The sequence below is a fragment of the Vigna angularis genome, chromosome 8 (assembly GCF_016808095.1).
Source record: "Vigna angularis cultivar LongXiaoDou No.4 chromosome 8, ASM1680809v1, whole genome shotgun sequence".
Classification (NCBI taxonomy): domain Eukaryota; kingdom Viridiplantae; phylum Streptophyta; class Magnoliopsida; order Fabales; family Fabaceae; genus Vigna; species Vigna angularis.
Window position 1 is genome coordinate 25,189,996 of NC_068977.1, and position 25,722 is coordinate 25,215,717.

At 32.6% G+C, this 25,722-nt stretch overlaps 1 protein-coding gene across 1 annotated transcript; it reads right to left on the minus strand.

The window, feature by feature from the left end:
• Positions 1-19,255: 19,255 nt before the first annotated feature.
• LOC108344195 (receptor-like protein EIX1) lies at positions 19,256-23,913 on the minus strand. Its single transcript, XM_052867690.1, has 2 exons — positions 20,259-23,913; positions 19,256-19,461 (listed from the first exon to the last, which is right to left on the minus strand). The coding sequence occupies exon 1, from the start codon at positions 23,862-23,864 to the stop codon at positions 20,265-20,267; it is 3,600 nt and encodes a 1,199-aa protein (XP_052723650.1). The 5' UTR covers positions 23,865-23,913; the 3' UTR covers positions 19,256-19,461; positions 20,259-20,264.
• Positions 23,914-25,722: the final 1,809 nt, after the last annotated feature.

Sequence of the window (25,722 nt, forward strand, 5' to 3'; positions counted from 1 at the left end):
TTATATTAATTGGATTTTGAAGTTTGATTTAGGAAATTCATCGGATATCGAAATCTATTTTGAAAACTTACTGAATTTTAAAATTCAGTGAAGATTCTTTTTATTTCAAAATTTAATGTTTATTTCTTCTGGATTTCGAAGCCCAGTATTGATTTTTTTATTATTTTTTTTCTTTCTTATATTTTTAATTTTTAATTTTTATTTTTATTTTTACTTTTATTTTTTTTAAATTGTTTTATTAGTTTTGTTTAAATAATTTCTTCGAACTTTTTCAACACCCAATTTTGTATGGATAAATAAAATACATCACAAAAATAAATAGATAAAAATAAAAGTTAAAATAAAAAATACTATTTGTTTTACTATTGGGTGTTGCTCCCTCCACCACCACACCTTTCTCCCTCCACCTCCCCTTTACTATTTTGTCCCTCAGTATAATTTTATTTTTAGGGTTAGTATTTTTAATTTTACCCATTCACAACCTATTTCATTAATAACCTATTCTAGTCCCGTACATCAGTAAAATATTTTTCTTTCATTTTAACATTATATTTCTTCCTCTCTTTCTTTCGTCGTTGTGAGATACTACAAGTTGCAAAGGTTGGTGGTGGTGGAAAGAATTATCAAGCAGTCTCCCTCTCGTGGTGCAGTGTGTGGTGTGGTGCAGTGCGTAGAGTGCTTCCTCGTATTCGAATAAACCTTGAAATAAAACCCTAAAATAAAAAACGTAACCTTTAAACGGAGGTGACATCCTTCAACGGATGTCAACATCCGTTTAAGGAAAAAACGGATGTCAACATCCGTTTAAGGAAAAAACGGATGTCGACATCCGTTTAAGGAAAAAATGGATGTCGACATCCGTTTTACCTTAAACGGATGTTGACATTAATTGAAGATGTCACCTCTCGTTTAAAGGTTACGTTTTTTATTTTAGAGTTTATTTTATTAGGTTACATCATATATACTTCCTCATGCTGGTTGATGCTCTGGACGTTCCTCGATGTTCCTCCACACCACAGCGGGGACGCTCCTTCACACCACGGCGGCAATGGAAGCTTTCAAACCAAAAAAAAAACTAGGAAGAAAAAGGAATGAAAGTGCGGGAGGTGGGGAGGTGAAACAAAAATAGGGAAAGGGGAAGAGAGTTCTGTGGGTGGGTGTTGGGAAAGTAAAATTAGGGTTTCAAATTATTTAAAATAGTGTAAAAGTAAAAATCTTTTTAACTTAAGGATATAATTGTATTTAAAATAATGTGTGGAAGTGGAGAAAGTATAGGGTGGTGGTGGAGGGAGCAACACCCTTTACTATTTGTACCACCAAATTTCATTTTTAACTCTTAGTCCAATGATCCAAAATAATCTAACAGTGTTTTACTTTCTCGCCATCCTATTTTTCTTCTCACACCCCACTTTCCATATCACCTTCCATGTCATCTACTCCTTTTACTCCAATTTTATATTAATTTTTCTTACTAACTTTTATTTATTCCATTTAACTTTTTAAATTATATTTTATCCATCACATTCTCCACCAATCTTTTTTATTATTTCCTTCATCCACTTTTTCCATCTACTTTTTCATTCCACTTTTATATTAATTTCTCACACTAACTTTTTTTATTTCATTCACTTTTCTAAATCATATTTTATCCACCATCTTCTCCACCAACATTTTTTTTATTTTTTCCTTCATCTATGTTCTTACTCTACTATTTCCACTCACATTTTATATTATTTTTCTTCACTAACTTTCTCCACCTAATTTCTCCATTAACATTTTTTATTATTTCCTTCATCCACTTTCTTCATCTAATTTCTTCACTCACTTTTTATATTAATTCTTTCACACTAACTTTTTCTATTCACTTTTTTATTATATTTTATTTCACCTAATTTCTCCATTTATTTTTTGTATTATTTCTTTCACTTATTTTCCACACTAGCCTTTACTATTTACTTTTTTTATTATATTTTACTTCATCTAATTTTTCCACTCACTTATTATATTATTTTTATTCATCTACTTTCTCTATCCGTAACTATATAAATACACATATACTCTTCACTCCATTTTTACACACATCATATCTTCACATACATCGTTTTTCTCCCACTCCATCATTCTTCAACAACATATCCCTTTTCCTTCACACCATTATTATCTTCTATTCTCACCTTACTTTCATCACTCTTACCATATTATCCTCATTCCTATTTTCCTTCTTCATACTCCACAATCATCAAACACTTCAACACATCTCTTCCCCTCCATATATCTTCATATCTTAAAGCTTCTATTTTTCACCTACAACTCACTTGGACTATTTTTGTTTTCTCCATCCAGGTTTTTATTCCCCCACCTTTATTTTTCTTAATTTTGAATTATCTTGTTAAATTTTGTTTTCTATACTTCTACATTTTCTTAATTGTTTTACTGTATTTTATTTTACATTTTCACTTATAGCCCATTTTATTCTTTTTAATAAAAAATCACAATAATTTCGATTGTCATATCAAATATCGGATTTGCTTGATAATTGAATTTGTTTCATAATAATAATTTTGATTGTCATGTCAAATCTCGGAATTGCTTGATAATTACATAATTTATAATTATTTTGAGTGTCATGTAAAATCTCGGATTTGTTTGATAATTGAATTTTTTTTATAATAATTAAAAATGTTGATTATCATGTCAAATCTCGAATTTACTTGATAATTAAATAAAAAAAATGAAAGATAATTATCTTGCAAATAAGTGTAAAATATTTGTGTGATTGTCTTTTGTCATCTTAAATTTTCATAATCAAGTCAAAGATCATAAAAAATACAAAACTCTTCAAAAATCACAAAAATAATTTTATCTTTCACTTGTTTCGTATCTAGCTTATTGTTTATGTCATGACACTTTTTTTACGTAATTCAAAAATACTAAAAAAATCATAAAATCTCAATTATATTGTATTGTTGTTTTTTCCGAAAAAATAATCATTTCGAAAACCACATCAACTTTGCGCATTTGATTAAAGGTACTGCCATTTGACAGACGTTGTAGGATGCTAATACCTTCCTTAAGCGTAACTGGCTCTCGGATCCATAATCCAATTTTCATACCCTTAAAGAAAATAATGAGTGTAATGTGACAACATTCAAGCAAGTATATAGTGAAAGATACATTACAGATGATCATTAAGAGGTTCAGGAACTGAATTACAGTGACAAATAATGATGTTAGAATGTGATAAATACATCTATTAGAGTATATGTGTTGATGAGTTTGAGGTGGTAGTGACCTCTTTTAATGACATCTTAATGCAATAAAATTGTTGAATGCATGTAATATTATTTTCCTCATGGATTACTGTTGGGATGATACAATACAATCGGCAAGTGTACTGAATCATTTCAAGTAATATAAAATGGTAAGATCAAGTATCGTTTTCCCAAGAGACTCGTAATACTAAAGAATTGTGCGATTAACAAATCATCTAGACTCAAGAACATAACATAAATTTACAAACAAGTGTAGAAAGATAAAATTACACATAATTACATGGTTGAACTTTGGTATTTAAGGCATATAGATATGACAGACTAGAAATTATATGAAATGACATTGTTAAGGTTATTTTTCACCTATTTCACTCTTGTGCTTACACAATTTCATCTCCTTTCCATCAATTATTATTGAGACCTCGGCAAGTGTACCGGATCGTTCAAGTAATAAACCGGTAAGTCCGGAAATCGTTTTCCCAACAGATTTGTTTTGATTCACAGATTGATTAAAGTTTACTAATTTAGCGAATATTAAATGTAATTTTGTAACAAAATTAAGATTTGCATGCAGATGAAATTAAAGTGGTAAAAACAGTCGAATTAAAGTTCACTGGGGTTGAAATTCAAGTTCATCACTCCAGTAATCTTCTACTAACATAATTCCTCAAAATTAAGCATCGACATTCTAGGCGCATGCAGTCCCTGATCCCTCAGATGACAGTTCATAATCACTCAAACTAAATTACTAATCCCTTAGCTAATTCAGTTATCAGATTTGCCTTAAACACAATGTCACAGATGACTAAAAATTCCCTCCCATGTCTAGGACTCGAAATCCTTTAGCAATTCTATCCTAGGTCCGCGGTCTCATACATTTCCCAATGATTTAACTGTTCAAATAGCTCAGATTCCCATCATAGGCATGAGTAATAAGGATAGAACACATAATTCAAACAAGTTCATGCATTAATAGAGAAATTACATAGAAGTTCAGAAATTTACTCTCAACCCCAGTGAAATGGAGTTCTAGCTACACATATACATCATAAAAGCGATAAAGCATGGATTGGTCGGTGGAAATTGGTGATTTTCCACCTTGGAAGAACCCAAAACGAGCTCTGCAGCGTCCTCTGGTCTCCTCCCCTCCAGACTTCTCATTTCTACCTCTGGATCGCGTTTTTAAAGAGAAGGGCCGTAAGTGATTTTTCGCTGGGCGACGAACGTACGTTCGCTGGGCGAGCGTCCGTCGCTGGGCGAGCGTCCTCGCTGGGCGACGAGCGTCCGTTCGCTGGGCCAGCGTCCACTTTTCATCCTCGCTGGACGAACGTCCAAAGCTCGCTGGACGAGCGTTCTCGCTGGGCGACGAGCGTCCGTTCGCTGGGCGAGCGTCCACTTGTTGGGTCACGGAGAGTGCACTCGCTGGACGAACGTCCACTGTTCGCTGGACGAGCGTTCGCTCGATGGACGACCGCTCACTTGCTAGACGAGCGTTCGCTCGCTGGACGAGCGTTCGCTCGCTGGACGAGCGTTCGCTCGCTGGACGAGCGTTCGCTCGCTGGACGAGCGTTCGTTCAGGCTGTTTGATCCTTCTGGGTTTGGAAATTGACGCTCCCCAAGTATGTGATAGTATCCAATCCTTATTCTACTACGAAATAAGCAAACAAAAGCATCAAAACACACTTAAACAATCAAAACTATATTTACATCAACAAATATATACTTTTCATGACAATTAACACTAAAACTCACTCAAAAGCACGACAATTTAAGCAACAAATATAAGCAAAGTTCACCCCTATCAAACTCCCCCAAACTTATATATTTTCATGTCCTCATGAAAATAAACAATAACAAAAGAAAACGAACCCAACAAAGCAGTTAGTATTCCATCACATAATCTCTGTCACAAAAGTAAGGATTGTACCTACACCCCCAAATATTCAGATCAAATGCTATAACTTCTATATTGACAAGTTCTTGAATCCAAAATGATAAGACAACCAGAAAGAATAAAACAAATATGCTCAATCAGTGTTTACCTCCACCTGCAAGTGTTTACACTCGAATTCACACTCAGAGTGTCATCAACTACTTCATCAACTTTTGCAAGTCATCTCATACACAATTCACACATTCTGATTTAAATCAAAAGGACTTTTTCAGGTTATAACTTGGCTTGGCTAGAAGAAACATGGTTTTACAGGGAAACAAAACAACACTCAAGAAGAGAACAAGAACAAGAACATAACAATATTGAAACTTAGTTATCAACTTCCTCTTCATTCATCTCATAACACATTTTCTGAATATTTTTTCTAACTTAGATTTTTTTTTTTCAAACATCAGTTTAAGACTCAACTGATTATGATTTCCCCCAAACTTAATTTCTACCTATCTCTTGACAAATATGTTTCTTGTTCTCTTCTTCTAGAGTGTTGGATAAGGTAGATTGTTCTATAAGAAGCTCAGGGTTCACAAAAAATATATATAAGGCTCAAATAGGATAACAAAGGATGAATATTCACATATGGGTAGTCATCTGGCCAAGTAGTTAATTTCAAAAACAAACAACTGCCTTTCTCATTTCTAAACCAGAATGCATTTGTAATGATAAGAATTATGCAAAAACCAAATTCATAGCAATAACAACTTCTCACTTGCTTTCAAAGCTGTCTCAATACACTCAGATATTCAACTTCTGGGTCACAATCAATCAGATTCAAGAACAACTCATATATAATCATAACACAAGTTCTAAAACTCAGATTTTGCAATAACAATCTCACAATCATGCCAGTTATCATGGACAGAATTCAAAATTCAAATTCAAACTTCGAACACACATTACACAAACAAATCATTGCAGAAACATAATTCAATCCACACAACCAAACATATTCAGATTCAATCCACACAACCAAACATAAATAGATAGAGTTAGAAAGCTGGGTTGCCTCCCAGTAAGCGCTTGTTTAACATCTTTAGCTTGACACTAAGAAGCTCTCTGTGGTTGAGCCAACGGTTTGAAATCATCCTTCATGAATATTATATGCATGGAATAAGAAGAAGGACTTATTCCTTTCAGATCAGAATTTGACCAACCTACAGCTCCTTTGTCCACTTTCAAGAATTCAGTTAACTTTTCTCCCTCCAGAGTGGATACAACATTGCTGATGACCACAGGTTTATTGTCATCTTTGTCAAGAAAAGCAAACTTCAAATGTGAAAGTAGCAACTTCAAGTCCAGCTTCTTTTCTTTTATCTCTTTTTCATCAGATGGAATCTCCTTCAAAGCATCTAGACTCTGTATACATTCATCAATTAACTTCTCTTCATCTACAAGTAAAAATTCACAAGCATCAACAAGAGTTCTTTCAAGAGGTGATGATATGTGCATCGTCTTCTGTGCCATCATGCAGACTTCCTCAAGCTCATCAGTTTGAAAGCATGTATCTTCATCATTTGGGTGAGACATTGCTTAAAAACATTGAAATTTACTTCTTCATTCTCAACTCTCAATTTAAGCTTTCCATCATCAACATCAATCAATACTCGAGCAGTCTTCATGAATGGCCTTCCCAAAATCAAAGGAATTTCTTTATCCTCTTCCATTTCCATGACAACAAAATCCACTGGAAATAAGAATTTGTCTACCTTTACCAAAACATCTTCTACTACTCCATGCGGATATTTGATTGATTTGTCTGCCAATTGTAGAGTCATGCGTGTGGGCTTCAACTCTAATTCTCCAATCTTCGTAAACATTGACAGAGGCATAAGATTGATGCTGGCTCCAAGATCAATTAACGCTTTACCAATAGCTAGTTTACCAATGGTGCATGGAATTGTAAAACTTCCTGGATCTTTAAACTTTGGTGGAAGCAACTTCTGAATGATAGCACTGCATTGGCCCTGTACTTCTATAGTTTCTTCCTCAATATACTTTCTCTTCTTTGTGAGCAAATCTTTCATGAATTTTGAGTAAGCAGGTATTTGTTTCAGTGCTTCTGAGAAGGGCATCTTGATTTCCAACTTCTTGAAAATATCAATGAAACTCTGGAACTGTCTTTCCTTCTCCTTTCTAGAGGAAACCTTTGGATATGGAAGAGGTTTCTCATATATCTGTTCTTTCTTTTTCTCTCCCTCTCTCTCTTTTTCACTTTCTCTATCCTCTTTCTCTTCTTCTTCATCTCCCTGTTTACTCATCTCATCTTTTTCTTCACTCACTTTTTTCTCAATCCCTCTTTCTTCCAGAGTTCTTCCTGATCTTGTAGTAATAACTTTACACTCTTCCTTTGGATTTACTTCAATGTTTGCCCCAAAATCCTTCTCTGGTTTTTCTTCCAACTTCTTAGCTAATTGACCCACCTGAATCTCCAAATTCCGAAGTGAGGCTTCTGTACTTTTATGGTTGGAGATTGATACCTGCATAAACTGCTGAAGAGTTTCTTCCAGTTTTGAAGTTCTGTCTGTCAAAGTAGGTTGTTACTGGAAGTTCTGTGGAGGTGGTCTGTTGAAAGGAACAGCTTGTCCCATACTCGGATGAGGTCTCCATCCTTGATTAAAACTTTGACGTTGATCATAGTTTGTCTGAAGACCTTGATTTCCCATATAATGTACTTCTTCATGATACATGCTTTGCACTACACATTGACCATTATTATGATCTCCTCCGCACAATTGACAACTCTGAACCATCTGATGTTGAAATTGAGAAACATTCTACAGTTCTTTAGGTAGCTGAGATAACTTCTTCATTAATGTCTCAAGTTGCTGAGTCATAATCTTGTTCTGAGCTAATAAAGCATCTTGAGATTGAAGCTGAAGAAAACCTTTTTGTTGAAATTAGGCTCTTTCACTCTGAACTTCATTATCATTCGCAGCCATGTTTTCAATCAGATCATGTGCTTCTTCAGGCGTCTTCCATCTGATACTACCTCCAGCGGATGCATCTAACATTACCTTTGTTTGAGATTTCAGCGCTCCAAGAAACAGATTTAACATTGTAGGTTCATCAAATCCATGAGTAGGGGTTTTTCTCAATAGGCCTTTGAATCTATCCCATGCTTGACCTAGAGTTTCTTCAGCATCTTGTTGGAAAGACGAGATCTCCTGCTTTCCCTTATTGATTTTAGACTGAGGGAAGAACTTATTCAAAAATTTAGCAACCACATCATCCCAGACTGTCAGACTATTCTCTGGAAAGGAATTCAGCCACATTTTTGCATTACCAGCCAATGAGAATGGAAATAAGCTGAGTCGGATCGCTTCATCTGGAACTTGGTGAATCCTCACTGTATTACAGATCTCCATGAAAGTAGCCAAGTGAGTGTATGGATTCTCGTGAGATATTCCATGAAATTGATTGTTCTGCACCAGATGAATAAGAGCTGGCTTCATCTCCATGTTAGCAGCATTCACCACTGGTCTTGCAATACTATTGAAGTGCAAAGGTCCTGAGAAAGTATTATAATCTACAAGAGTGCGTCTTCCTTGCCCAGAACCTTCTCCAGTGCGATTATCTTCCATTTCTTCTTTTTCTTTGACCAGATGATGAGTCCAGAATTTCTTCATAAATAGCAGAGCCTTCTCTGGATTCTCTACTTTGTCTCCTTCTTCTGCTGTTGTTTCTTCGAGCAGTTCTTTCAATTTTCGGATCAAAAAGTAGATTTTCAACCTGTTCTCTGCTTCTCATACAAAACACAAACCAAAAAGAAACAATCCAAAAATACACAATCTCTACAGATGATAACAATTATGCACAAGAATTCAAATATAATCGCAATACACACTTAAACAACAGATAGCTAAAATCAACTAAACCAGATAAACAACAAACAACCAACGAAAACAAAAACAAATCCCCGGCAACGGCGCCAAAAACTTGTTGAGACCTCGGCAAGTGTACCGGATCGTTCAAGTAATAAACCGGTAAGTCCGGAAATCGTTTTCCCAACAGATTTGTTTTGATTCACAGATTGATTAAAGTTTACTAATTTAGCGAATATTAAATGTAATTTTGTAACAAAATTAAGATTTGCATGCAGATGAAATTAAAGTGGTAAAAACAGTCGAATTAAAGTTCACTGGGGTTGAAATTCAAGTTCATCACTCCGGTAATCTTCTACTAACACAATTCCTCAAAATTAAGCATCGACATTCTAGGCGCATGCAGTCCCTGATCCCTCAGATGACAGTTCATAATCACTCAAACTAAATTACTAATCCCTTAGCTAATTCAGTTATCAGATTTGCCTTAAACACAATGTCACAGATGACTAAAAATTCCCTCCTATGTCTAGGACTCGAAATCCTTTAGCAATTCTATCCTAGGTCCGCGGTCTCATACATTTCCCAATGATTTAACCGTTCAAATAGCTCAGATTCCCATCGTAGGCATGAGTAATAAGGATAGAACACATAATTCAAACAAGTTCATGCATTAATAGAGAAATTACATAGAAGTTCAGAAATTTACTCTCAACCCCAGTGAAATGGAGTTCTAGCTACACATATACATCATAAAAGCGATAAAGCATGGATTGGACGGTGGAAATTGGTGATTTTCCACCTTGGAAGCACCCAAAACGAGCTCTGCAGCGTCCTCTGGTCTTCTCCCCTCCAGACTTCTCATTTCTGCCTCTTGATCGTGTTTTTAAAGAGAAGGGCCGTAAGTGATTTTTCGCTGGGCGACGAACGTACGTTCGCTGGGCGAGCGTCCGTCGCTGGGCGAGCGTCCTAAGCTCGCTGGACGAGCGTCCTCGCTGGGCGACGAGCATCCGTTCGCTGGGCGAGCGTCCACTTTTCATCCTCGTTGGACGAACGTCCAAAGCTCGTTGGACGAGCGTTCTCGCTGGGCGACGAGCATCCGTTCGATGGGCAAGCGTCCACTTGTTGGGTCACGGAGAGTGCACTCGCTGGACGAACGTCCACTGTTCGCTGGACGAGCGTTCGCTCGCTGGACGAGCGTTCGCTCACTGGGCGAGCGTTCGTTCGCTGGGCGAGCGTCCGTTCAGGCTGTTTGATCCTTCTGGGTTTGGCAATTGACGCTCCCCAAGTATGTGATAGTATCCAATCCTTATTCTACTACGAAATAAGCAAACAAAAGCATCAAAACACACTTAAACAATCAAAACTATATTTACATCAACAAATATATACTTTTCATGACAATTAACACTAACACTCACTCAAAAGCACGACAATTTAAGCAACAAATATAAGCAAAGTTCACCCCTATCAATTATCTAAAGTCAACCCACAAATTTACTCAATCCCCAATTTCTTAGGTAAAAGAGCTTTTTCCTATTAAACCCTAATTTCTTGGACAATCTAACAAGGACTCATGTTTTAGTTCTAGATCATACAAAATATGTTTCCATACCCATGAATAACAGATCAAGCCATGAAATATTCCTATTACATGAAAGCTTTAAGATTGGAAACAAGAATACTAGTAATTGATAGCAAAGACACACACACACATACACACACACACACACACACACACACATATATATATATATATATATTCAAATCAATCATTCATTACACAAGAATTCATAAGCTACAACAATCCCTAACAATATGAATCTAGTTCTCCACTTTCATGGAGAACGTTAAGCTTACAAACATGGTGGATGAAAGAAGAAGGATACCCAAGGAGGAGAAAAGAGATGTTCCCCCAAGCTTCAAGTGGCCTCCATGAGCTCCTGTAGTGAAATCGTGCCTCCACACCTTCGTCCTTGAGTTTTGGGAGTGTTTCCCCTTCCAAAACTACCTTCTGTTTGCGTTTGAGAGCTATTAAATGAGCTCTGCAATAAGTCAACTCGCTCGAGCGACTTTTGGGACTCGTTGGAGCGAGTTCTCGCTCAAGCAAAAAAGTCAATACGTGAACAGTAAAGTCAAGGTGTGAACAGTACCTAGTTAACAGATGAATAGTTCTGGTCAACGGATGAATAATGCACAGTAAAATTTTTATGGAGTTTTTTTTATCTTCTCCAATCTTTATTCATCTGCAAAATAAACACACAAAAACAATTAAACTAATCTATGAACAATAAAACACAATTTTTACATCTTTTCGTGAGACAAATTACATAAACACATGAAAAAGAGATTAAATTAAGTGTGAATATAAGGTAAATATCACACTTATCAATTACACATACAAAATCAACAAAAATATTGGTTACCATTGCTTGAGATAGTTTGGGTCATATCAATAAGATTGATATTCTTATTAAGTAAACCAAAAAATAATTTCACTTGAGCTCCAAAAAGGCTAAAAGAATTATGTTTTATTTCTGAGGACAATCCACATGTTATCATTAGCGATAGAGATCTAACTTTCATGAATGCCATTAATAGTGTATTCCTTGAATTTTATCATCTCCTATGTCATTTCTACATTCAGAAAAATGTACAAGCCAAGTGCAAAATGTTAGTCAATTCTGTTGAGGCATAAAATGTGGTCATGGAAGCATGAGAAAATGTCATGGATTGTGAACATGAGTCAATGTTGATTGATTGTATTGATCGCCTTTATCATGCTTGTATTTCATGGCCTTTATTCATTAAATATTTCATTGACTCTTGGATAATTTTGTATAAGAAATATTTTGTAAAGTGGATAAGTCGAGTACTGCATTTAGGAAATTCAAAATCAAACAAGTATGCTTTAATCTTATTTTATTTAGTTGTTTTCATTAGATATTTTATCATTTTGTTCGTGGGATTTATGTTAGGGTTGAGTTTGTTCACTAGAGCCTAAAAAAGGTATTGGAAAGCAATATGGGAGATCTTTGTTCATGTTGGGATACAATTCATTACGTCATCATTCTGCAACATAATGAAATAAAGACATCCTTTGATAAAAGTCTAATTCTTATAAGTGATGCTTTTAAACCAATCATACGTAAAAGATTAATTGGATGTGTATCAAAATATGCTTTGAGACTCATTACTAAGAGTTCAATTGAGTTTAACATATAGGATTTGATAGTGAAAGTTATGGTTGCATTTTGAGACAAACATATGGTCTACCATGTTCTTGTGAATTAACATGATATGACCTTGGGGTGATTCCTTTATCTAAAATTCATATCATGTGGACTAGATTGAACTTTTCAAATATTTCATCAAATGAATCACATGCATTCAAAAGGAATTTGATTTGGTGCTCAATTGTTTCAAACAAGTTGACATTAAAGGAAAAATGACAACAAATAGAAGTTACTTGAAATTGTTTGTCCTGCTATGAATCAATGGTACTTTCAATGCATAAATTTAAATTGAAGGTTGAACAAAAGACAAAAGTTCATCGATCTCAAAGGTTTAGAAATTGTAAACTCTTATATTTTGAGCATGTAGACGCCTTGCACTCATGAGAGTTCTTCACCAAAAAAAGAAATGTAATCTAAGGCTAAATCATTTATAACAAAGGAGAATACCCATGTTAGATCAGTTCTATCCGATTTGTCACTCGTAGATTGTCGATGTTGTTGATGGTCATTGTGGGTATATATGCATCTTTCCTTTGTTAGGGATAAGTGAGAAGTCATGGTCCCTTATACAACATGACTTGTTTAAAAACTTAGTTAGTGACACGATGAATACATAAGATTAGTTGGAAGCTATGATCGACTAGAACAACTAAGGAAGTCTTTTCTAGTTGAATCATAATCAGGGGTATGTGTAGCCATACTTTACACTTTACTTACTATGTCTTACCCTTTTCTTTCATAATAACTTTTTTCATTAATTACAAGTTAATATGGACAAGTATGGACAAGTGAATGACTGTAGTAGACATTGGCTATGTGATTACTAATTGATATAATCGTCAAAATATTATAATCTTCCTATTATGTACTACACCACCTTCTGATGTAAGACAACATCGACTAATATGTATAGGACATAAGTTCATGAATCCCATTTTGAGTAGATAAAGTGATTATTATTTTCTACCATTATAAAATAAGTTAAATCTACTAGTTTTATCTTTATAGGTTCACCTACAATGCTTGATCATCTTTTTATGTCAGTAGGATGCAAATATTTATAGAGTTGATGAACGTTAATAGTAGTTATGTAGACTTGCATCAAGACTGATATGTGTGTCATGTAAATAAATTATACAAATGAAAATACAAAGTTATTTAATTATATAAAAATGAAGTTGTTTAATTACAAATATCACTTCCAAGTTCAAAAAAACCAAATACATTGTGGCCTCCTCTATTGTTGGGTGCATGTTCTTTAGACATTGCACCTATTTGTAATGCCTCATCGGCCCAGTCCCAATCTACAGTGCCTTTATTGATATTGCGACAATCAATCATCGTTTATAACATTCTTTTATAGAGCCTTGCAATGACGGTAAGAACAAATTAATTAAAATTCTTTGATAGCATAAAGACATAACATTGTATGGTTACATACCAAAAACCAGATTATGACTTCAATCTCTTATGAACTAGAATGTCATTTTAGAGATGTCAACAAATTCGAGGTATGAGACTCGACCGATCATCCTCGACAACATGAATAACATAGGGATGTGATATCCTTCTTAACCACTTGAGCTATCCCTCAATGCATGAAGATAGAGAGGACACCACTGTGACATTCATCAACACGTGCTTGAGAAAGTGCAACCAACGATTATAAGAGTTCCTATGTCAACCTCTAGAACAATGTTTAGTAACCACGAGTTCAATTGCTCATATCCAAATTGCCTTAATATGTGTTCAGGCAGATGTTAGTGTACAATCAGATCCACTCTGATCCAACTAGAGAACATGCTGATTGGCAGATGTAAATGATTAATTTGATGTGCTTCATATGAGGCCTAGATCATCCCATCATATATCAAGGCATCCGATTGTGCCATGGCGTCATGTAGACTGAAAATATTCCTCCTCATCACCTAACGTGCGGCCTAAGGTGTATCTTCTTCATAACTAGGCAACATATGCTTCTTCCCATCGTAGGAAAGTGCTCATATATCTAACTCTAAAATAAATTAAAAATGTTTTTCAATAATGAAACAATAAAGGAATCAAAGATTAATATATATATACACACACACACACACCTCTAAAATGCTTTGTCTCTACAAAGTTGGCACCAAACTGCTTATATAGTACAAATGAGCCAATTTAGCAACTCCCTAGACATATCTACCACATGATAGTAGGTCTTTGAAGAACATCAAGTATGATATACGGATGAAAGTGGAGTTCTTATCTATAAAAATAGTGCATCCACAAGATGAAACAAGTAGGCCAGTGGGTCACATTGCCATTGCTAGTTCTCATAATAGTCCTTATATAGGTCTCTCAATCAACCCAGTCTTACTTGGGGACCATGATATTACCTCAGCTTATATGTATCCCTTGTGTAGTCCATGCCCAATAGGTCCATGAGAGTTTCCAATGCCACTTCAAAATCTAAGACTTCATTCAGACAAAATGGTCTTACTATAGACAAATGTAGCAATGTGGACATGTCATCTAATGTGACAGTCATCTCACTAACAAGGACATGAAAAGTGTTTGTCTCTCTATTCCATCTCTCAATGAACTCCAATCTCAACCTCTTATTGGTATAATCATAATAAATATTGCATAGAGGCATCAAACTAAAAATATGACAAAAATTTGAACAGCCAAATGACATGCTTCATATTTATTTACTTTTTTTTTCGTGGAAGACCAACTTTTATCTCTCCTCAGTCATAGTTAAAACAATTGCGTATAAAATTGAAACAACTAAGCAATCATCAAAAGGAAAAAAATTCAACTACTTTATTAACTTGACCCTACCACAAACCGAAAATATAACATGATCAACATAACTTGTCAACAATGATATATCATGTGGACCTCCAAGAAATCTACCTATTTCATGTTCTTCTTAAACAATATCTATGTGTTACTCAACAACATTATACTGATCTTCATTAACATCCTCTTACTGTTTATCAAGATAAGAATGAGAAATGGTGTCGCTTCTCCAAGACTACCCCTTCGACGAGCAAATGATGTAGATCTCCTTTTGTTTTCACCTTGTATAGAACTCTCACCAGAGTATGTAGAGACACCTCGAGTTATTGCCATTTTGATAACAAACAAATTAAGAAAAAAAAATTAAATCCAATACGCATAACAAATAACTAAATTTAAAGAGAATAAATAAAAAAACAACAACCCATATAAATCCTAAAACCATAAAAAATAAACAAACCCTAAACCCTAAAGTATAAACTCTAACGAAGAACAGACAAAATCCATAAAATTAAAATAAATTAATAAAACCATAAGCCAGTAAAAATAAATTAAAAAAAAATTAAAAAAAAAATTAAAATAAAAATTATATATATATATATATATATATATATATTTAAATCCTTAACCCATGCTAAACTCTAAACAACAACCTATAAAATAAATAAAATTAAAAATTTAACAAAACCATAAGCAATTAAAAATAAATAAAAAAATTAAAGAAAAAATAAAGTAGTTTGATTGGCACGAAATGCTTGAAGGTTGATTGTGGGAGTGTATGAAGATGTGCTATGCAGTGATGTAAGTGAAAGAAGTGATGAAGAGGAAGAGGAAGTAGGTGATGCGACACTAGAATTCAGGAGAAAAGATGAGTAAATAAAAGTGAATGGGTGAAGGTAAATATAGAAGAGAAAAATAAATTGCCTCTGTAAAAAAGACAGTTTAAATATTTCAAAAAGTTTGAAAGTATATGAAAAAAAACTTCCAAGTACACGAAGAAAGTCCCAGAAAATAAATGTGTAGAAACCTTTCTATCTTCAAATCCAACTGCCTTTTCATCTCAGAATACCTCTTTCCTCTGTTTTTTTTTTCACGTCCTTTGAGCATGGTACCCACACAATCCTTCTAATTTTCAACAACAATTCCATTTTTGCACGTACACTCCTTTCCACCTATAATTCATATTTTCTCTGCCAAAAATTAAACAAATAATTAATTTGGCCAAAAATAAAAACCATAAAAAAAATAACGTAAAAAAACAGAAATTCAAAGAAAACTCATGTTAAAAGGCAAAGAATAGAAAACTCCAATAATTTAAGAGACTACTAATTAAATTCTTTTAGTTTTTTTTATACTTTGCAACAACAAAATTTTTTCATAAGAATTATCTTATATCATTAAAAAAGAAAATAAAACAAAGTATTTTTACAAGCAAAATTAAGACTAGAAATCATCAAATTCATATCGGAGATCTTTATTTGAATTACAACTTACCATTTACTATAAAAATGTATTTATAGAAAAAAAACAAACATACAAGATTTATCACACATCACATTTCATACAATAGTTAAACAAATATCCTAAACATACCATGAGCCTAGACTCGCGTAGTGAGTTTGCAGAATTATGTAGAACCTGCACTCCCTAAACCTCACATATCCTAACTTATACACTTCTACAAACATCTACAACTTCCATATGATATTTTAAACCTCAATTCACCTATCCAAATGTGCATTATCCAACTTAACCTTACTAAACTCATTTTACCATGAATTTCCAAACTCACTCCAACTAAAATACCACTCTGTAGTCCATAAATCAATCCCACTCATCTATCATCATAATTTGTTAATTCAGACTCTAGAAAAGTCACAATTGACCCAAAACCAGATCCTAAACCCTCACTTTCATCACAAACCCTATACTTTAAAATCTCACTAGTCAAAACCCCTAAAATGAGCCAAAAACCATACAAAATCACACCCTATTAACCACCAACCAATTCGACGTTAGATTTCTACTAATTTAAAGCTAGAACAAGCTTTAAATGACCCTAGAACAAACCCAAAAACTCAATTCTTCCCATTCGAACCTTACTTCAAAATCTCACCTATCAAAATCTCCTCTTAAGGTTCAAAATCAACCTACAATTTAGCCTACTCTTTACTTCTCAATACAACATCAAATTTTTAACATTGCTATTCAAAACCGATAGACGCACAAGATTAATCAAGTACAAATCAACATCATCCATGACATCATACATCAAATAACCAAGTACTATCATTAAAGAACCAATGACACTAAAACAATCATTGTAATTAAAACCAAATTAACATAACATCGTATCAACCACCACTCATACCTGTAAATTAAATTTATAAAAATCATTAGCTTCCCTCACCTGATTGGGAAAACTGTCACAGCTCTATACAACGTACTACCCCTACCTTAGCTCAAGAAACTCTAAAAACACCTACAAACCATATAATCATGATTACAACAAGTCCTTAGGACGTTTTGATCGATAAGGAGCTAGAAATAAAGATAAGATGACACATGCGTTCAAACTGTTTGATGTGCGTTAAACATAAAAATTAAAGAAAAAAGGAATAGAAACTAACTTACTCAATAGGAAAAACTGATTAGTAGATAATAGAGAACTCACTGTTGTGATCTCCTAGACACTTTATGATCATCAAATAAATGTCTCAGAAAGCTTATAGAGAAGGGAAAATAAATTCAAAGAATGAGTTAAAGAGACAACAGGTATTTCAGATAATGAGACGCGTTTATTAAATCTTATTTATATTATTGAATTATTTTAACATTAAAATGTCCGGTCTCATTATGTTAAGATACCTATAAATTCTAATACTCTATTTTCTAGGTTCTTACAAAAGTAAAATAAAGAGACTAAAAATATGTCTTATACTAACAATTTTTTATTATATTATTGTATCCATAGACACTAGTTATTATGTTTAAATATTCTTATTTATAATTACATTGATAATCTTTCAATAAGTTTCTTTTTGTCCAATAAAAAATCGATTTAACCATGATATTTTTGTAATTGTTATTATATGGAAATGTGAACCATTTATGACAAGAAAATTATTAAATCAAATTTAGAAATCCAAATAATTAGTCACTATATTAATTATGTAAATATTAATTAAAAAAATTTGGTGTGTAAAATAGTCTTTTTTATAAATAAAAAAATTATAATTAGTTAGTTAATTAGACTTTAAATTGGTTATTGTCATTAGTTTTAAAAGTTTTAGATATTTAATATTATTGATTTTAAATTAGTCTCAAATTTTAAATTAAAAACTAATTTAGTGACAAAAAAGGGTAATAATATTAGAAACCAATTTAGACTCTAATTATTATGAATAATAATAATTTTTTTAGTTTATAAAATAGTATTTAAATTAGTTAATATAATGACTAATTATTATTCATTTCTTAAATTAATTATTATTTATAAAATAGTATTTAAATTTTTTTCTTTACGCTCCTAAAATTTTGTTTTCTATGTCATATATTTTCTATTAAATGGTGATATGCTGAATTAGAAAAATCACTAAGCCATCACGAAATACAGAATAATAAGAAAAATAAAGGATAAGGAAAAAGAATATGGATGAATACACTGGAGAGAAAAAACATATTTTAATCTAAAATCTTTAGTTACTTTTTTTTTTTTTGAGATTCCATTTACAAGAATTATTTCTATATTGAAAAAAGTATACGAATATTGAAATTTACCATAAGAATGGTCAATATTGATCTTAATATCACAGGAAAGTAATTCCTATTATAAGGAATATGAAAATTATTTATTTAAAATAATAATAAGAAAAAATATTAAAATTTAAACACAAGTTTAAAATAATGTTACCTGCTTTAGTTTGTACCAGATCTTGAAAACTTTCACTATTGTCATGTCATAAAGAGCGTCTCCCAAATTATTTAAGAAGTTGAAATATGCATCACGCCAAGAATGTCTTATTAAGATTGAGCCAAACACTCCCCAAAAGCTTATATTATGTCATTAATATAATATAAGCTTTTGGGGAAGATTCATTAATCACATGCAAGAGAGGAAGGTAGTAGAAAGGAAAAAAACATAAGGTATTAGCACAGAACATGACTCAAAAATCAATAATTATGTCATTTCCAACGTTTTGAAGATTCATCAAATTATTGTATGACTAACAACTTCACAATCACAATAGGCTTCCTCAACAACCATTACAAAATAAAAATGGAGAAGAAAGAAACATTTAAAGAAAATAAATGTTTAGAAATCTTCCTCAGTTATCGATATCCATTGAGCATGGTACCCTCACAATCATTCTAATCTTCAAATTCCATTTCTTCTGCCAAAAATTAAGCAAATTATATTAATTTCGCCAAAAATAGAAACAATAAAAAGATAACGTAAAAGAACAAATTCAAAACAAACTTATATTAAAGGGCAAAGGAATAGAAAACTCCAATAATTTAAGTTATTACTAATTACAACTTACCATTTATTATAAATAATGTATTTATAAAAATAATTATATCTATTATCCATGAAACTAATATTGCAATGTTTAAACATACAAAAGAAAAACCAACTTATTATGAGAATGTCAACAATTTTGAGACAAGATTGAAAGAGATAAAAATAAAGAGACTGAAAATATGTCTTATGCTAACGATTTTTTATTATTTTATTCTATCCATAGACATTAGTTATTATCTTTAAGTAATATTCTTATTTTCAATTACATTGTTAATCTTTCATTAAATTTCTTTTTATCTATTAAAAAATCGATTTAACCATAATATTTTTGTAATTGTTATTATTTGGAAATGTGAATCATATGACAAGAAACTCATTAATCAAATTTAGAAATCAAAATAATTAATTATGTGGATATCAATTAGAAATTATTAGTATGTAAAATAGTCTTTTTTATAAATAAAAAATTATAATTAATTTGTTAATTAGACTTTAAATTGATCATTGTCATTAGCTATATATCAAAGTTTTACATATTTAATATTATGAATTTTAAATTAGTCTCTAATTTTAAATTAAAAACTAATTTAATGAAAAAAAACTTAATAATTATAATAATAATAAAAATAAAATAAAAAATTTAACACAAGGTTAAAATAATGTTACCTGCAGCTATGTTTTGTAGCAGATTCGGAAAACTTTCACTGTTGTCAAGACATAAAGAGTGTCTCCTAAATTATTTAAGAACTTGAAATATGCATGACGCCAAGAATGTACTATTAAGATTGAGCCAAACACTCCCCAAAAGCTTATAGCAAATCCAATTGTCATACTTATATAATATTCACGATTGAAAATCAAATTGTCATCCTCTTGAAATTTAATAATTGGTCCTTGTCTTGCTACTCCATCAATGCACAATTCCTTTAATGGTGGTCCACAGAGATCAACATTATCTTCATATTTCGATGCATCGAAACTCTGTAATTGTGTGCCAGTTGGAATTTTTCCAGATAAATTATTATGTGACAAATCTAACATAGTGAGTCGATCAATTTGAGCAAGACTCGAAGGAATAGAACCAACAAGTTGGTTTCGTGACAAATCAAGAAATTCAAGTGATGTTAACTCTCCAACATTTGAAGGAATTTTCCCTGTCAATTGGTTTCTTGATAGATTCAATGACACCAATCCAAATAAACCCTCAATTTCTTTTGGAATTTCTCCTGATAATTCATTGCTTGAGAGATCAATGCTATTCAAAAGTGACAATCCGCTGTTTGTAAACATTTGTTCTGAACCTTTCCACATCAAGAATGCATTCAAATCATATGAAAAGTTACTTTTCGTAGCACTAGTGTTGACCAAATATTGATGACCTTCATAATAATCTCTCAAAGAAGTCAATTGAGCCATTGAGAAAAAGTTTTTTATGCATTTAGGAATTTGTCCAGATAGATTGTTTTGCGAGAGATCTAAGAGTTGAATGCTTTTTAGATAACAAATTTGTAACGGTAAACTCCCACGGAAATAGTTGCTTCTTAAGCTTAAAAATTGCAACTGCGATAATTCGTTCCCGATCCAATTTGGGATAGATCCTGATAATCTATTTTCTGCTATGTCTACCATCACCAACTGTGTGCAATTCTTCAAGACGGAAGGGATTTTACCTGTTAAATTATTGCTTCTCAATAACAAAACTTGAAGTTCAAGGAGTGATCCCATTGAAGAAGGAATCTCTCCTGAAAACTTGTTCTGACTCATATTTAAGTAAGCCAATGACTTAAAATGGGTCCAACAGTCTGGAATTTGTCCAGAAAACTTATTATTTGAAAGGTCTAATTGGTATAAAGATTCAGCTACACCATTAGAACATAAAAATGAAAAAGAATTTGTGAATTTATTGTTTGATAGATCAAGAGATATTGAGCCTCGTAAAAATGGCGGAACATGACCTTCAAATTGATTTGATGCAAGACTAAGAGAATAATAATGATTCTCTATTGGCAAATTTGGAATCGTACCTTGTAAATTATTGTGTGAAATATCAATACTCATCCAATTTGACAATCCAAATTTGGTCCAAAACCATTGTGGAATGGTACCTGATATTTCATTATTTGAAATGTCAAGATAAATAAATTCATTTTGTTTCTCTAGCCATTTGGGAAACAATGGACCAAGCTTGCAAGACCTCAATTCAATACTATGTAATTGAAAAGTTGAAGCCCAATTTTGAGTAAAAGTAAGTAAGTTATCTGACAAAATCAATGTCCTTAACTTTGTCATATTAAAAAAATGAGAGTCAGTTAACACACCTTTCAAAGAGTTTGAGTACAAGGATAATACCTCAAGTTCTGTTGGAAATCGAAGATCTTCAGAAATTGTCCCATTTAGCTTGTTACTATCAAGGGACAAATATTTTAATGATGGGAACATTGTTGCGAGGTTGCGAGGCAAAGTACCCCTAATTTGATTCATGCCTAGATTTAAACTTTGCAATGATGAGGATAAGTGATGCATTATTGTTGGAAGGTTTTCACTTAAACTGTTATTAAATAGGTTCAATGAACGCAAAACAGTACCATTGTGAAGTAATTTTGGAACTCCATCCAATCGATTTCCTGATATATCCAACGTTTCCAACTTTGAAAATATTGAAAAATCAGGTAATGTGCCATTGAATTTATTCTGACGGAGATATAAATTTCGCAATGAGTATCTAGAACATCCAGACAAATGATTAAATATGATCGTAAGATCTTCACTCAACTTATTATCAGACAAATCCAATAACTCTAAAGTACATGTGCTCCCAAATGATTTTGGAACACCACCTTCTAAAGAGTTAGATCCAATTGACAACTGCTCCAAATGAGATGGCAATCTAGTGCCTTCAGGTATCTTCCCACTCAATTGATTGTCAGAAAGATCCAACTTTTTCAAATTTGAAAATGCTGAAAGGTCAGGTACGGAGCCTCTGATTTGATTCGATTTCAAACTCAACTCTTGTAGTGAGTATCTAACACAACCACTGCAGAAATTATGAAGAACTAACGAAAGGTCTTCGGTCATATTGTTTCCATAGATGTGTAAAGAACGAAGGGTGCATATATTCATGAATAATTTCATATCTTCGCCCTTGAACACATTTTGGGAGACGTCAAGGTGCTCAAGCGAATTCATGGCCAAGCCAAAATGATATGAGGTGGAACCCTTCAAGAGGTTCCAACTAAGGTCAAGCTCAACAAGGTTGGAAGTGGTGTTTGACAGCCACGGGAATATCATCGGTTGTGTGAAGGAGTTACTAGAAAGATCAAGGACAGATAGAGAAGTAGAAAAATTGAAGTTGGAAGGGTTGAATGAAAGGAGGAAATGATCGGAAAGGCCACATTCAATTAAACTCAGTTCTCTTAGTTTTGGTAACTTGGCAATGGTTCGAAGGCAGCTAGGAGAAGTGTTAAAATTAGATATGGAAATGAAGGAAAGATGGGTTAAAGAATTAAGATTAGATAACCATTGATCACTACTGACAATTTTGAGAGCACTATCATATCCTCCAAGATAGAGTTTATTCAAATTTGAAAGGTTTCCAAGTTGGGAAGGAATGAATCCTTCAAAAGAATTGTAGCTGAGATCAAGATACTGCAACCGAGAGAGATTTCCAAGTTGGGAAAGTATATTTCCATTTAAAGAATTGCCACTGAGATCAAGATACTGCAACCGAGAGAGATTTCCAAGTTGAGGAGGGATTGAACCCTCCAAATAATAATTATAAGCAAGATTCAAAAATTTCAAATGAGAAAGAGAACTTATCTGAGTTGGAATTTGTCCGCTAAAAAGACATGAAGAGAGATCAAGATATCTCAAGTTGGTAAGAGAGCCAAGAAACTCTGGAATATTAGTTTCTCGAAAATAATTGAAACTGAGGTTCAAATACTGTAAGTGTCGTAACTCCATTAACGACTTGTGGATCTCTCCGCTGATGTAACGCTGAGAAGAGACTTCATAACGAGATTCATTATATTGTCCAGGAAGGTGGAGGCTTATAATATGAGCGGTGAGGTTACTGCAGCGAATCCCCTCCCATTGGCAACAGTCAGGAGTGGTCCAAGAGGAGAGCATGCCGTAACGATCGACAATGGCAGCCTTGAATTGAATGAGTGCTTCCTTCTCTTTTGGAAGGCATCTGATATGGTGTTGTCCAAAAGCAACCTGCAACACCACACTCACCACAAACATAAACATCATTACTTTCAGAATATTCATCATCAAACAGAGAGAGTGAATAGTATAGAATTAGATTGATATGTGTTCTGAATTTAGCACTCCCAATACCCACATTTATAATCACCAACTCCTTCATTACCTATTCTTCTCACTCTTCTGCATTTCAATAATATCAATTGACTACGAAGAAGACTTGTGTATTTTCATTTTAAACGACAATATTATATGAAAATCAAAACATCAAACTCCTCCTTACAAATAATTAATGAATTGGAAGTTAATATTTGAAAACAAAATTAAGAAAGTGCTCTCAAAATTAAAAAAATTGTAAGTTCCATTAAATACTTAGAAAATATTTTAATAGTGAAAGCTTATGTCACCATTGTTATAAAATTTGAATATAATATTACAAAATATCTTGTACAGAGGACGTTGATGTTGTTCGGCAATATTTTCATTCCGTTTCTTTCGCAAGGATTGTATTTTTGATTTTTCTGTTCCCGCAAGGTTTGTGATTGAGTTGTTGAACTCTTCCTTAAGCTACCACGTATTTTCTTGGTTTAGTGGACACGTTGACTCACTCCTAACTCTATAAATAAAGTCTTTCATTTTTAAAACATCGTCAAAAATCATTTTCTTCTCATTTTCTCTTATCTTAGTTTCATTTTTCTTTTCATTTTCTAAAAATATTTTGGATTAATTTTTATTCTTTTTTTAAAGATTCTTTCTAGTTCGACTTTTGTTCGTAATCTTATTCTTTTTAATTTGGGGTATTGGGACAAAATGTAAAAAATATTGCCAAATTAAAAAGGAAACTTCAATACATCTTGTTATTATTGGAAAATTAGACATTGGTCTTTGTTCAAATAAAATGACATGCATGGAAACGCCTCCACTTTTCCACCCTTGTCACTTTTCTCATATTCAATGGTGGGAAATTTTTTGGAACAATAATTCTATTCCAATCGATTGACTTATCCGAAGACTTGTGAAAAAGAAAGGTAACTAACATGAACTTGGAATTTTTAAATTAAACGACAATTTTATGTGAAAAATAATCGATCAAATGTTTCCTTAGGTAATTGTCTTTTAACTTTTAACAAGTTCTAATATTTGCAATAGCTTCTTTTATGAATAGCAAGATGGTTAATTTGACATAGAAAGAGTTCAAATAAACACTCCAACAGTTTACAAATGACTAAAAAAATAACGATATTTATTTCCATGTAGAAATAAAACGTTATCTAAAATAAATACCATTAGGAAATTTATATTCTGTGTGATTTTTATTAAAATTTATGAAATTATTTTTAATTTTTTTTTATAAATTTTTTAAGTTCTACGAAAAAAATTATTTAAATAATAAAAATCCAGATAGGTCATAAGTTCCCTGTAGTAAATTGTCTTAGTTACAAATTATAAAGAAATATTGACAAATAAAAAAGGAAATTTCCTTTTTTCTAAGACAACAAAATATAAATTAATTAATATTTAAGACAACAACAACAATTCTTTGTTACTTTTTCAAATATGAAAATTTGTAAACCTTGTTAATTACTGTAACAATGATTTAAAAGTGATATTTCTAGACATTTTCTATTTTATTTTCATCATTTGTTTTACATGTAAAATTACTAATTAAACACGGGATGGTATATTTTTAATTTTAACTATTTTTACATTATATTTGAATATTTTAGTTTATAAGTGTTGTATTTCCCGTTCAAATGACAGTGTTTTAAACACGAATTTACTTTAAAATTTTCCAAGTCCTCTGTAAGAACTTGTATTTTTAGGAGTGGTAGGGACACGGTGGTCACCCACCTTTTTCATTATTGGGGTACAATTATTGGAGGTGCTGATTTCAGGAAGCTTAGCAAGGTGAGGGATTCATTTTTTA